The 15,195-nt window shown below is 45.2% G+C and overlaps 1 protein-coding gene across 1 annotated transcript in view; it reads right to left on the reverse strand.

Annotated features, from left to right (window-relative positions):
- VAPB (VAMP associated protein B and C) overlaps positions 1-5,699 on the reverse strand; it is a 52,923-nt gene extending 47,224 nt beyond the window's left edge. Inside the window, exon 1 of the mRNA XM_019972131.2 lies at positions 5,438-5,699. Within this exon, the coding sequence (XP_019827690.1) occupies positions 5,438-5,495 (58 nt within the window). The 5' untranslated portion in view covers positions 5,496-5,699. The remainder of the gene's footprint in view (positions 1-5,437) is intronic.
- Between the last annotated feature and the right edge of the window lie 9,496 nt (positions 5,700-15,195).

The raw sequence follows: 15,195 nt of genomic DNA on the forward strand, positions 1-15,195 counted from the left end.
ATTCAAGCACATCAGTTATCTGTGTGAAGGTGTGGCCACATGGGCCTGCACACAAACGCGCAGGCACGCACACACACACACACACACACAACCAGAAGAAGCCTGACTGAAGACAATACTTGACAGATGAAAATAAATGCTAACCTACTTGTCAGAAAGTAATAATAACCCCTCTGAAAGGATGAAGGAAACCTCTAGGAAAGTATTTCTATACCTTTAGAGTTTTGTGCCATCAATGCTAAAATATTATTAAAAGAAAGCACTACAAGATTTTTTCCCATGGGATGATGCCATTTTTTCAAGGATTTTTTTTTTCCCCCACGCCAGGGGCAGGGGGGCCAGGGGGAGAGGGGGGATCCAAAAGCACATTAAGGCATTGTTTCTAGACATCAACAGTTTTTGTTAAAACAACAGTTTAACATTTTGAAAAACAGATATTCTAGAGATACTATTTTGACACACTGGCATTTTAAAAAATAATCTTAAATTGACTGTTGAGTTCAGTAATTTTGCTTGCATAATGAAGCTCTTTAAACAACTCATGTTTTTGGAAAGCCAACAGCCTAAGTCTGTCAGGTAAAAACTTCAAAGAATGAGCCCATCCGGCAGGCAAGGGCCAAAGCAATCCTGGATATGCTATGCTGAGAGGAGCCTAAAATGACAGAAAATGAGGGCACAAGCCCACAAACCATAACACAACTTTGTTTTTAAAACAATCCCAGTGCAAAATAACTGTGCAGAAGGCTTCTATTTCACTAAACATTCGATGGCAACCTTGTCTTGACTAATGGAACTCAGCACTCTTTTTGTTTGTCTTTCTTGTGCTGAAAGCTGTGCTCATTTGTTTCAAATCATGGTCATCTTTCAGATGGCAAATTCTTCAAATACAAATGGGAGATCTACGAAGCAGTCTCGGAAATAATTCCTTATGTAAAAACTCAAGTTTCAGGTTCTAAAAATTAAGCCTAAGGGCCATGTGTGAGCATAACCAATATAGTTTATTCCCCTGATTCCTCCCCTAATTTTCAGCTACTTGGTGGTAATATTGCTGGGTCAAAGTTCTCATATTTTGCCTTCAGCACTGGAAGGAAAGATGCTATATAATTTTAATAAATAAAAGATAGTGTTAATAATGTTTAAGAGTTCATTTCTTTAATAAGCATCAATTCAGACTAATTATTTTAACAAATCCACACCTGCATGCAGACCTACCAGGTAATTATCAAGATAACCGTGTTCACACTGCAAGCACACACAACAAGGAACTATCACCATTTTCCAAATACAAGCACACAGCCAACAACTATCCATTTTTTCCTCAAGGAGTTAACTGTAAAGAAAAGAATAAGTGAGTAAAAATAAGTTAACGTCTAATTCACATTTTTCTCCCAGAAACAAAAATTTAGGAGTTAATAACACAATCTATGAAGACTTAAGTTTGACTAAAGGTTGGTAAGTTTAATGCCACTTGCTTCTGATGAGCAAGCTGGTTAATAATTAAATAAATGAACATAATCTATTCAGGATGGATTTAAACCACAACCATAAAGAATCTTAAGCACACTGCTGACATTTTGTTGTGCTGTAAAACACAGTCTGCTCTATGTGATCATGAAATGTTAAGGAAATCAGGGCTATGCTAAAACTAAAGAATTAATGCTGTAATTAGCATCTGAAAGATAATTACTGCATAGAACAGACTATATCCACAAGGTTTTCTATTTTTTAGCTTCCTAAACAATCTTCAGCTACAAGTTAACTAAATAGGGTGAACTAAAGATTCTAAGCACTTTCCTCAGACAAAGAGAGGTCCCTAACCCATTGACCCAAGCTCCCCTTTCCTCCACAAAGTGGTAATCAACCACAACAATCCAGTGGATACATACTGACCAACAACAGGACTACCTGAGGTTTCCTGAAGGTCACTGGTTCAGTCGCAGAATCAAGCAAAGGTAAATGGGTCCACTGTGGATTTAAACCTTAACTAACCAGCTCCTGAGGACAGTTAACAGACCATTCTCACGTGACAGTGTCATGAGATGGAGGAGGACGCTAGGGTGTGAAGAAAGAGGAAGAGTCCTGGGCAATGACCGAGAAAATATACAGCATACTACTTAACTGTGGATGGAATCAATGGAAGGGGAGGGAGAGGAGAAAGAAAAGAGATACGAAATACCCTAAAAGTTGACTCTCTCATAAAACTCTCACTGAGTTGGGCAACAACTGGAACCTCAGAGAGAGAAAGTAAAGGATTTGGCCTTGAAGGAAGAACAACAGAAAAGAGTAACAATGCAAAGCACACTTTTCTCAGGTTTTAAAAGCCTTTAACTCTTTCAGAAGGGTGACTCCAATCCAAAGAGATCCTACTATTCCACCATGCCGAGTATCACAGCATCGCGCTTCTTTTGGGAGGCCAGGAGGCCTTCTCCTTCTGACACTTAACCACAAAGCAGCTCAGCACTTTCTTTAAGACTGAACAAGGTCCTGTAAGGCTGTGTCCTCTTTTCTTCTGTAACATTCTTAACTTCAACATAATCACACAAAATGTCCAAGATGAAAAATAATCCAACATATACAACCGTATACCATCTTAGGCTACACTTAAAAGATGATTAATTTTTTTCCTCTAGATGACAGACATTTAAATTATATCTTCTTATGTAAAGTTAGCTTACAAGTCTGATTCATCTACGTGAACTGTCCGAAGTCAGAATCATCATTCCAAGTAATCTGGAAGATACTAGTTAAATGAGCCAGTTCTCATCCTGAAATGAATGCTCTCTATACAGCAAAACAGGGTATTGAACCTCATTTCATGATTTTAGTGCTCAGTTTAAAACAAACCCACAAACAAATCATGAAAGTGGTTTATTGAAGACTGCATATGCCTCTTCTGAAGTCACAAGCCAACAGCCCTCAACAATCTGATACCAGGACTTTCCTGGATCACTTCCCCAGCAAACATATCCAGCAACTTTGGCCATCATTACTCTGGCCAACCCTAGGCTGAGAGATGACTCCTCTTTGCCACACCGTTCAGGTAAAGAAACTGAAATGATGAAACCAGTTGTGTAAAATACAACCAATCTCTGTACAATACTGCACATTTACGAAGCAGCTGAACAGCCATAATCTCAACCAAACTTTCTACAGGAAGCAAGGTAGATATGAGCACCACTCCCATGGAGAAGAGAGTAATCCCAGGTTTTGGCGAGCAAAGTGGCCAGCCTAAGCTCAAACATCACTAAGTGAAAGAACTGGGACAAGAACTGAGGAGAGTGTATGTTCAAGAGTGGGGTTAGGGCTGCAGGCAGAGGTGGGGTTAATCAGGGAGAACTAGCTGAGGAGACACAACACAATCTGCATTTGGACACAGGCTGTGTCTGTTCACAAAGGCCTTGGAAGACAGGACTCTTGTCAACCAGCCAGCGCCTCGTGACTCCAACAAAGGCTCTGTGCCCTAGTCATTCAGATATACTAATGGCATCCCAAAGGAGCCCAGTAGTCTCAGCCTTTGTGCCTCGGTACCTGCAATTTCCTCCAACTGACACACTCCTCACTCCTTTCTCCCTGTCACCCACTTCCATCTGACCTTTGAACTCAGGTCAAATGACACCTTCTTCGGGTGCTGATCTTGGAGCAATCTGGATTCCTTGTATCACGGCACTGTTCTGGCTGATTGTGTTGTCAACTCTCTTTCCAAGAACTAAGTTCTGGGGTGGGGGCCTGAGGGAGAATGGGGGCATCTATGTGATGTGACTCGTCTTCTCCTGTCACCTGTCACATGGAGCAGGCAATGGGTAAATGCCTGTGGACTCAAAGAATGGACGTGCCAACTTCCGGGAGGAGTTAAGCCAGGCTTCCAGGGTAGAGAATTTCAGACAACTCAAGTTGAAACCATCACCTTCCACATTCACTTGAGTTACCAGATTCCTCTCTCAGCCTGGCTCCACTAGAAGGCCTGACCTTAAAGTACTGCCATGAAATTATAATCCACGTCACGGTTTTGTGGTCTGTGTTTGTTTGAACTGGAAAACCTTCCACTGTTTATACATTTGGAATCACTTCCAAATGTGACAACCTGAGATTGTTAACCTGGGAGGCAAAATGACAGCCACCACAGTGGAAGAATGCCCAGGGATCGAGAAAGCGTAACTGTTAAAAGAGCGTGAGCTCTGGAATCTGGGTTCCAATGTGCCATTTGCCAACTGGGTGACTCTGGGTAAATTACTCACACTACCTCCTGCCTTGAAGTGGGGTGTGTGTAGCCAGCAGGCATCGCAATGCCACAAACATCTACTGAGGAGCTACGCTGGGCCAAGTGTTGGTGACACTGCAGTGACCTGGCCGTTCAAGGGAAACCATGCTTGCATCATGCCAGCCTGTGTTAGTCCCTCCTGAAATACTCTGGAGTACTGGCTTGCCAACCTTCACTAGAAGCTAATCTTTAAGAAAGCAAGGGTCTTGTCTGTCTTGTCCATTCACCCCTCTCAAGTGCCAATCAAATGTCTGCTACACAGCCACTCAGTACATTTGGAAAGAAGGAATGGTCAAATCAGGTGAAGACCTTCTTGTCCCCTAGCACTGTACTTTGGTGGACAAAGTAGGGAATAATAACTAAAGATGAACGCACACATTACAAGGGGCTTGGGCTCGCCACAAACATATAGGTGGCCCCCTGGGCTTCCTCGGACTCCAGTTCCAGGCTCTTCTGGGTGGGGAGGGGGAGGATCTGACAACTCTCCCCCACCGCCCCTCCCACGGCTGCACAGGTGTGAGCCACAGGCACAAGAAAGGCAGGAGAAGGAAAGTTGGGTCCCGTCTCGTTGGAACTTCTGAGGAGGTTCCTATCATTCACTTACTCCACAGGTTCTTATCAGGGCCCTAAGGTGTGCGGGGGATAAAGCGGAGACGTGACCAGGTCCTGTCCTCATGGAGCTTCCCTCCCAATGTGGAGCAGACACAGTACACAAGTGTGTAAAGTGGTCCTCGCACGCAGGGCTAAGTTGCCGAGCTGCCAGGAGTGATGCTACAGGGGCGGCCGCAGGTGTCCCGGGCGGGGTGGCGGGTCGGCGCGGGCCTCCCGGGGAGGCGACCTCTGACCTAGGACCTGAGCCTTCCGGGGACAGGCGGTCGCCGGGGCCCACACTCTGGGCGGAGGCCACAGACTGGACAGGAAGGGTCACAGCGGTAACTGTGCGAGTGTCTGGAGGGCGAGGCGCGGGAGGCTGTGGAGGAGCAGGCCCTGGACTCCCGCACCCGACCCTCGGGGCCGGGGAAGGGGCGCAGGCGGACTCGCCGTCGGACGGGGGCGGGGCGGGGGCCGCGGCCGGGGGGCCGACGTCACCGCCGCGCCGCCGGGCCCTCCGGAGCGCGGGAGAGAGCGCGGGGCGGCGGGCCCGGCCCGCGGCCGAAGATGGCGGGCCTCCGGGCTTACCTCGGAATTTGAGCTCGTGCTGCGGCTCGAGGCTCAGGACCTGCTCCACCTTCGCCATGTTCCTCGGCGGCGGGGCAGCTCGGGCAAGGAGACCCCTAAGAGGTCACCTGGGGCGGGACGCGTGAATGCTGCGCCCCCTTTAAATTTGGAAAGGGGGGGCCTGCCGGGGCGCGGGCGGGGGTCGCCTATGGGTTGCGCGCGGGGGGGGGGGACGGCCTACGCGGTGCAGGCGCAGGGGCGGAGGGCGAGGGTGAGGCCGCGGTGCCCAGCGAGCGTACGACACGCACGCACGCACGGACGCGCCGACGCACGCACGCACACACGCAGCAGGCCGGCCGCCTTAACCCGGCGCGCGCTCGGGGACGGCGGGGAGCAGAGCGCGCGAGCCCCTGCCGAGCAGTGCGCAGGCGCGGCGGTGGCCGTGGGGCGGGGCTGCCGGGAGGCAGGGGGCGGGGCGTCGCTCAAGTCCCGGGGAGGGGAGGGTACGGGACACCCAGAATTGAGGACCATCATCCTGAAGATTATTTATTTAGGCAGGGCGCATGGGAGGCAGACTTTGTGTTAAGTGCTTTAGTCAATAATTAATAAAAATGAACTTCCACTTCTCCTTGCTAATGTGCCAGGCACTTAGAGATTTTGAATAATAATGAAAGTACGATTTATTCTTATAAACATGATGTTTGTGAGTGAATGATGTGTGTTAGACACGGTGATATGTGGTAAGCAATAAATATAAATTTAGTAAGCTACCAATTATTGCTTGCTTATTTTGTGCCACTCTGCTGAACGCTTCACATAACAACAGCATCAATTATAATAAAGAAAAGCTACCCTACTTTAAATGTTTACTATGTAACAAGCACTGTGCTGAATCCTGTACTGCTAAATGCAACAAATATTTAGAAATACAATGATCAGAAAAATTGACCTGGTTCCTACTTCTCACTAGAGGCGATAGATGAGACAGCCTTTGAATAAATAACCACCCACACAAACAAATACACTTTTAAAAATTACTGAGAACCTATATCCATTTGGTTTTAAAGTGAACACTCTACCTCATTATCTCATTATTGACATTTAAACTTTACTTCATTATGTAGTGTGTACTACCTGAAATATGTGTTATTAATATTTTCCTTGTCATATATAAATGAAAATAGCAAATAGCTAACATTGACTCTACATGACAGACATATAGGTATTCTTTGTACTGTTCTTCGACTTCCCAATTTGAAATTTTTCGTAATTTTAAAAAAATGTGTTTTTTTAAAGATAATCTTTGTCTTTTAACTACAGCATTTGGTCCATTTATACTTATTATATTGATGATATATATGGCTATATTTCTACCATCTTATTTTGTGCCTTCTGTTGGTCACATTTGTTTTTTTCTTTTTCCTTTCCTTTTTGCATTTTTAGAGCTGATTTTTTTCTCATTCCACTTTTCTTCCTCTTATATACTCTATTTTGTTTCAGTGATTACTCTTTACTTTGCTCCCTGAAAATAAAAGGACTTAAGTGTACTTTTAATAGCCCATCCTCTAAATTATATGCCTTAATTATACTATATTTTAAGTTTAATCTTTTCCTTTTTCACCCTGTGAGCCATTACTAAGTTATTTTATACAGTCAATATTAATTTAGACTCAACCACACAGTTCTTTGCTCATCTTTTCTTCCTGCATCTCAGAATTTACAATCAGGATCACTTTCCTCATGCCTGAATCTTTAAATTCTGTTTCAGTAAGTTTGTTGGAGCAAATGCTGTTGGATTTTGTTCTTCTAAAATTGACTTTATTTTTCTCCTGTTCTTGCAAGATATTTTGGCTGGTTTACTAGAGGGACAATGGTTTTCTCTCAGAGCTGTAGGATGCCACCACTGACTTCCAGCTCCCATTGTTACTGCTGAGGTTTCAGATGACAATCTCCTCATAAGTCCTTCAGAAAAGTTCTGTTTCTTCCCATTGTCCTGGGGTTCTGCAGTTTTATCGCAATGTATCTTCTAATTTATTTGTCTTAGCTCATTCAAGCTGCTTTAGCAAAATACCATATAGACTAGATGGCTTAGATAACAACATTTATTTCTCACAATTCTGGGACCTGAAATTTCAAGACTGAAGCACCAGCACATTCTATGCCAGGCGAGAGCCCACTTTCTGGTTCATAGTCAGCTGTTTTCTTGCTCTCTGGAGTCATTTTTATAAGGGCACTAATCCTATTCATGAGGTTTCCCCACACATGACCTTATCACTCCCAAAGACCCCATCTCCTAATACTGTCATTCAGGAATTGGATTTTGGCATATGAATTTTGGGGAGGATACAAATGCTCAGTCTGTAGCATTTATACTGTTTGAATACTCAAGAGTTTCTGAATTTGTTGACTGGAATCTTTCATCATTCTGGAAAATTCTCAGCATTTTGAAATTTTTAAAAATTGTTGTAAAATACACATATGATTTACCATCTTAATCATTTTAAGTGTATAGTTCAATAATATTGAATACACTTACACTGTTGTGCAACCATGACCACTATCCATCTCCAGAACTCCTTCATATTGCAACTCCATACCCAATAAATAACACCCTCTCTTTATTTAAAAAAAAAAAAAATTATTTATTTGGCTGCATTGGGGCTTAGTTACAGCACACATGTGGAATCTAGTTCCCTGACCAGGGATCAAACCCAGGTCCCCTGCTCCCATGCAGTCTTAGCCACTGGATCATCAGAGAAGTCCTAATAGTTATCTCTTTTAAATGTTACCTTAGCTCCATCCTCTCACTCTTTTCTCCTAGATATCTGACTAGTAGTTTATTCAAACTAGATTTTTCAAGCTGTAGGTTGTTTCCCAAAGGTGACTTATAAAATCAATTTAGTAGGTTGTTACCAGCACTGAGAGAGAAAATGAACAGAAAATGAACAGAAAATATCAGAGTGTATTATATATTTTCATGAAAATTTTGTTTCATTGTGTTCATTAACATGCTACTGCTGCTAAGTCACTTCAGTCGTGTCCAACTCTGTGTGACCCCATAGACGGCAGCCCACCAGGCTCCCCTGTCCCTGGGATTCTCCAGGCAAGAACACTGGAGTGGGTTGCCATTTCCTTCTCCAATGCATGAAAGTGAAAAGTGAAAGTGAAGTTGCTCAGTCGTGTCCGACTCTTTGCAACCCCACAGATTGCAGCCCACCAGGCTCCTCTGTCCATGGGATTTTCCAGGCAAGAGTACTGGAGTGGGGTGCTATTGCCTACATAAAACTGTAGTGAGTTACAGATAAAACCCATTCATTAGACCTTCTCACACCATTCTCCCTCTCTCCTTGCCTCTCTGTCAGGGCTTCATCTCTCATCTCTGTATCCCATATTGTGGGTATGTCTTCAGATCTTTCAGTCTGTAATTGTCCCTGAGGCTGCAGATAAACCTATTCCAGGAGTTTTTCATTTCAGTTATTTTTTTAAGCCTCTACGTTCTATTTGGGCTTCCCTGGTTGCTCAGTTCCTTTATACAACAAAGGATCACACAGGCAGGTCTCTAACACTGGCTCCAGCCACGCCCCACCCCACTGAGGGGTTTTGGTGTTGGTCTCCACTGCTGTCACTTTAGGCAGTGGCCAGGTCATCTTGATGGGGGTAAGTCTGTGTTATTGGGCCCATGCAGAGCTTCTACACCTGCCTCCAAGGGCACTTTAAAATAAACTCAGCATGTAAGCAATGGCTGAGGGGCCCAGAATGAGTCACCCTGTCCACTGGACTATTACTGAGTCACTGATGCCTAGGTGGGCATTCACAAGGGACACTGTGAACACCTTCACATTGTGCCCATCCCAGGGGGCACCCCCATAACCCTTCCCACACTTCCTTCTCACGAAATTCAATTCTGCTGTATCTGTTCCTAGCCGCCCACTACCGACGGGTCAGTGTACATCTGTGCTTCTGGTCATCTCTCAGCCAGATAATCATCTGAATGGACGTCTCGAGATTCTGGAAAATCAATGGATTCTCTTTATGTTGTAATTCTGCAACCTGACCAATTAAGTTTGGGGTAAGTGTGCATGCTAAGTCACTTCAATTGTGTTCAACTCTTTGCGACCCCATGTACTGTAGCCCGCCAGGCTCCTCTGTCCATGGGATTCTCCAGCCAAGAATACTGGAGTGGGTTGCCATGCCTTCCTCCACGGGATCTTCCCAACCCACGGATCAAACATGAGCCTCTTATATCTCCTGCATTGGCAGGAAGGTTCTTTAACACTTGTGCCACCTGGGAAGAACCAATTTGGGGTATGGTTTTCAGCAAGGTCAAAAACCTATAGCTGCACGAAAGAAAGGATTATTTTAGGGCTCCATGGAATCCCTCTGGCTTTCCCACTGGGACTTAACTGAATGTTTAGAGAGCTTGTCATTTTCTTTCCATAATAGCTCCAGGGAACTCAGACACAGCTACTACCCCACAGTCCCGGGATCATCATTGCGACATCAGGGCAGTGGCCACAGGATTCTCCCGGGTCCTTGTGGTTGTGGGTGCTACGTCACCCTCAGAGGCAGATGCGAAGGCAAGTAGTAGGAGCCACTGCATATACTTGGAGATTACTTGTAACCCGTGCTCAATGCTAAACTGACTCTCTGGGGTAAAAGTAACTCTGAGCTATAGTTTTTGCAGATTTCTGTGGTGCGAACACTCACCCCATGAGTAATTTTAAGTGACCTGGAGGTCATTGCTGAACACAGAATTAAAAGAGGAGTGCACCATTGGCTCCTGCAAGCTAGTCTGAGCCCACACACCCCTGCCTCTATTCCACGCCCTGTGGACACCTCAGTCAGGCGTGAGGATGTGGACTGGTCAGACTGCATCCTGTCTTTGAGGGTCCATCTCCTGGGACCACTCTTGCTACTACCAGTCCAGGTCCAGCCAGGAAAGCAGAACTTACACCAGTTATTTGTACAAAGATAACTTAGCATGAAGAAATGGTTAATGGGGTGATGGGGAACTGTAAAAGCAAGAAGTTGAAGACACCAAGGTGTCTTGTGGGTAGGGGAGCAGGGGGCGCCAAGAGACACAGGCAAGATATTGGGTCATTAGGACCCAGGAGCTCAGAAGAGGGGCTTCATTCAGGTAGGAGCAGAATTCTTCTTCCTCTTTTTAAATACTTACTTATTTGGCCCATGCTGGGTCTTAGTTGTAGCACGTGAAATCTTAAATGCTGCGTGTGGGATCTAGTTGCCTGACCAGGGATCGAACCCAGGCCTCACCCCTGCACTGGGAGTTCAGAGTCTCAGCCACTGGACCGCCACAGATGTCCCAGATAGGAGCAGATTTCTGAGGAAGGGGTGCAGACTGGCCAGTGCCCAGGCCCCTGAGGGGATGCAGTGAGGCTGCCTCTGGGCTAACCCCTCCAAAAGCTGCAGACTGCTGCCAAGGTGAAGGGTGGCTACTCAGACGACACTGAAAGCAGACGGGAGGAGCAAGACCCCCTTCTTAGTCCTCGGGTCTCCCCCAGTTGCCTAAACTGAGGAAAGTACCTGAGGAGAAAGAAGTAGAGGGAGCCGCAGCCCCCGCACCTCAGGGCAGACAGCAGAGGGTTGATGTAGAGACCAGGGGAAACGGATTCCTAATGCCCTCACCCTCTGTGACTTCTTTAAACACTGAAGGCACACTTCTGTTTCCAGCCTACTCAGTTGCTGAAGTGTGTGCCATTTCGAATTACAGTTCCTGCTGGCTCAGGGCGCACTGTTTCCTTGTGTGTTTTATGATCTATCAACCTATTTAGGGGAATTCTTTGAGGCCTGGTGTTGCCATCACCTATCACCACTAGCTAGTCACTCCAAAGTCCAGTGCTTCAGACATCAACAATTCACATCGTCGGTCTCCCTCAAGGGCATCAGGGTTGCCTGGGCTCTTGCGGGGCAACAGGAGGAGAGTGGCTAGAGCCGGGCAGGGAGTTTAGGTGCCCCCAGCCCCCGAGGGCACCCTCATTTCCAACATCAACAGCTAAGACTCTGCTCTCCCAATGCAGACGGCCCTGGTTCAATCTCTGATCAGGGAACTCAGATAAGAAGAGGGGCTCCTAAAACCACCCTCCAGTGTGACAATTCAATAAGAGGTCTCACAGAACTCATGGAATTTCTATACTCATGGTTTTGGTTTATTACAGGCAAAGGATGCAGATTCACACCAGACAAGGGAAGAAGCACACGGGAAAGACGATTCTAAACACGGAGCTCCCATCACCCTCTCCCTGTGGAGTTGGGATGTATCACTCTTCAAGGTCAGTGTGTGACAGTGTTCGAAGAGGATCACCACCCTCTTCCTTGCAACTTTTTTGTAACTCCAAATCTATTTTAAATTTAAAAGTCTATTTCAAATATTTTTATTGGATTCTCAACCTTCTGAATTGGCATTCTCTGCAGTGCAATCAGTTATTATTACTCTCTGGCATTCAAATTCTGTGATAACCAGGATGCAGGCAGGGGGCTGAACCACATTGAATGGATAAGAAAGCTGTGGTACATATACACAGTGGAATATTACTCAGCTATTAAAAAGAATGCATTTGAATCAGTTCTAATAAGGTGGATGAAACTGGAGCCTATTATACAGAGCTAAGTAAGTCAGAAAGAAAAACACCAATACAGTATATTAACGCATATATATATATGGAATTGAGAAAGATGGTAATGATGACCCTATATGTGAGACAGCAAAAGAGACATAGATGTAAACAACAGACTTTTGGACTCTGTAGGAGAAGGCAAGGGTGGGATGATTTGAGAGAATAGCATTGAAACATGTATATTATCATATGTGAAATAGATTGCCAGTCCAGGTTCAATGCATAAGACAGGGTGCTAAGGGCTGGTGCACTGGGATGACCCTGAGGGGTGGGATGGGGAGGGAGGGGGAGGGAGGGTCAGGATGGGGAACACATGTACACCCATGGCTGATTCATGTCAATGTATGGCAAAAACCACTACAATATTGTAAAGTAGCCTCCAATTAAAATAAATTGTTAAACAATTAAAATTTTAAAAAAAGAAAAGAAAAAATGGGTGGCTTTGTGGAATTGGTGTCTCACCCCTTTTCTCGCTTCAGAAATGCTCCTGGTTGTCCAAATCCCACCCATCCTCCCTGGCATCACTCACTCACTCATTCATTGTCTCTCTCATTCATTCGCTCATCCAAGTGGCATTTCCTAAGGACCTGCTGCGTCAGCATCCCACAGTGGATGGATTTAACCCTGGGTCCAAGGACCTTACTGTCTGGTGAGGGGAGTTAAAAAACAACAACAACAACAACAAAACCCACCAAAATTGTTACAATCTGTGATAAACACTAAAATAGATGAGAAGAAAGCTACTAAGAGAGACTTTCCCAATGGTCTAATGGCTAAGACTCTGCACTCCCAATGCAGAGAGCCCTGGTTCAATCTCTGATCAGGGAACTAGGATCCTACGTGCAGCAACTAAGAGCTTGCTGCTGTTGCTGCTGCTGCTAAGTCGCTTCAGTCGTATCCGACTCTGTGCGACCCCATAGACAGCAGCCCACCAGGCTCCACCGTCCCTGGGATTCTCCAGGCAAGAACACTGGAGTGGGTTGCCATTTCCTTCTCCAATGCATGAAACTGAAAAGTGAAAGTGAAGTCGTGCAGTCGTGTCCAACTCTTTGCGACCCCATGGACTGCAGCCTACCAGGCTCCTCCGTCCATGGGATTTTCCAGGCAAGAGTACTGGAGTGGGGTGCCATTGCCTTCTCTGGACAAACAAATAAATAAATATTTAAAAAAGAAAGCTACCAAGAGACAATGAACTTTACTCTGGGGGCTGGAAGAAAACTTAAAAGCTCATATGGTATTAGAGAATAATCTTGGAAAAATAGAAAGATCTTGCCAGACAGAAAAGAGAAGGAAGAGTTCTCCAAGTGGAGGGAAAGCAAATGCAAAGGCCCCAGGGCACATGCCTACTGGGGCTGATCTGGAGGAAAGGCAAGGAGGAATAATACTTTCTCAGGGGATCTCTCTGGAGATCCAGTGGTTAAGACGCTATGCTTCCAAAGCAAGGAGCACAGTTTCGATCCCTGGTTGGGAAGCTAAGATCCAACATCACACAGCACAGCCAAAAAATAAGTAAGTAAAAAATTTTAAAACTTATAATATTTTCTCACATTTATTTAGCTCCTGTTCTGTGTCAGGCAGTAGATTAGCATATGTTTTCATTTGCTATGGTTCTGTAACAAATGACCCACAAAAGTTCTGGAGGTTGAAAGCCTGAAATTGGCTCTTACGAGGCTAAAATCCATCTGCGTTCTGTGGTCTGCAGGCTCCTTGCCTTTTCTAGCTCCTGGAGCTTGGCCAGAGACCTTGGCTCCATGCCCCTTCCTTCATCTACAAAGCCGGCAATATAGCATCTTCGATCTTAATCTCACTTGAACCTCTAATTCCATCATATCAAGTGTATAACTGTGGGCCAGATACTGCACCAAGGGCTTTGTTTATGTTATCTAATTTAATCCTCCCATGTCAAGAGGATCATTTATCCCCACTTTACAGATGAGGAGACCAAGGCTCTGAGAAGTGTACCAGGATGGCCCAGGGGTGATGAGCCTTCTGTTGTGCTATACAGTCTAGCTGTCATGGTTGGATGCCCTTGGTTGTCCTAGAGGACATTCTATTCAGATGAGTAACATCACCAAACGCAGTGGTTCTTTGTGTGTGTGTGTGTGTGTGTGTGTGTGTTCTGTTAGTTTGCGTTGTTAAATTTTTTAATTTTTGTTTTTTTAAATGTATTGTGTTTGCTTATTTTTAAATTGAAGGATAGTTGATTTACAATGTTTCAGGTGTACAGCGTAGTGATTCAGTTATACATATCGAACGTACTGTTTTTCAGAAATAGATCCACAGACATAGAAAACAAATTTATGGTTACCAAGGGGGCAAGGGGGAGGGATAAATTAGGAGTTTGGGATTAACATATACACATTGTTGTTGTTTAGTTGCTAAATTGTGTCCAATTTTTGCTGACCCCATGGACTGTAGCCTGCCAGGCTCCTCTGTCCATTGGATTTCCCAGGCAAGAATACTGGAGTGGGTTGCTATTTCCTTCCCCAGGGGATCTTCCTGACTCAAGGATCGAACCTGAATCTCCTGCACTGGCAAGCACATTCTTTACCACCGAGTCACCAGGGAAACCCCAACATGTAGACGTTCAGTTCGGTTCAGTCGTTCAGTCATTTAGTCGTGTCTGCCTCTTTGCGACCCCATGGACTGCAGTACACCAGGCCTCCCTGTCCATCACCAACTCTTGGAGTTTACTCAAACTCATGCCCCTTGAGTCGGAGATCCCATCCAACCATCTCATCCTCTGTCATCCCCTTCTCCTCCCGCCTTCAATCTTTCCCAGTGTCAGGGTCTTTTCCAATGAGTCAGCTCTTTGCATCAGTGGCCAAAGTATTGGAGTTTCAGCTTCAACATCAGTCCTTCCAATGAATATTCAGGACTGATTTCCTTTAGGATGGATCTCCTTGCAGTCCAAGGGACTCTCAAGAGTCTTCTCCAACACCACAGTTCAAAGGCATCAATTCTTCAGTGCTCAGCTTTCTTTACAGCCTAATTTTCACACCCATACATGACTACTGGAAAAACCATAGCCTTGACTAGACAGACCTTTGAGGCAAAGTAATGTCTCTGCTTTTTAATATGCTGTTTAGGTTGGTCATAACTTTTTTTCCAAGGAGTAAGCGTCGTTTAATTTCATGGCTGCAG

This window comes from Bos indicus, chromosome 13, assembly GCF_029378745.1.
Source record: "Bos indicus isolate NIAB-ARS_2022 breed Sahiwal x Tharparkar chromosome 13, NIAB-ARS_B.indTharparkar_mat_pri_1.0, whole genome shotgun sequence".
Classification (NCBI taxonomy): Eukaryota; Metazoa; Chordata; class Mammalia; order Artiodactyla; family Bovidae; genus Bos; species Bos indicus.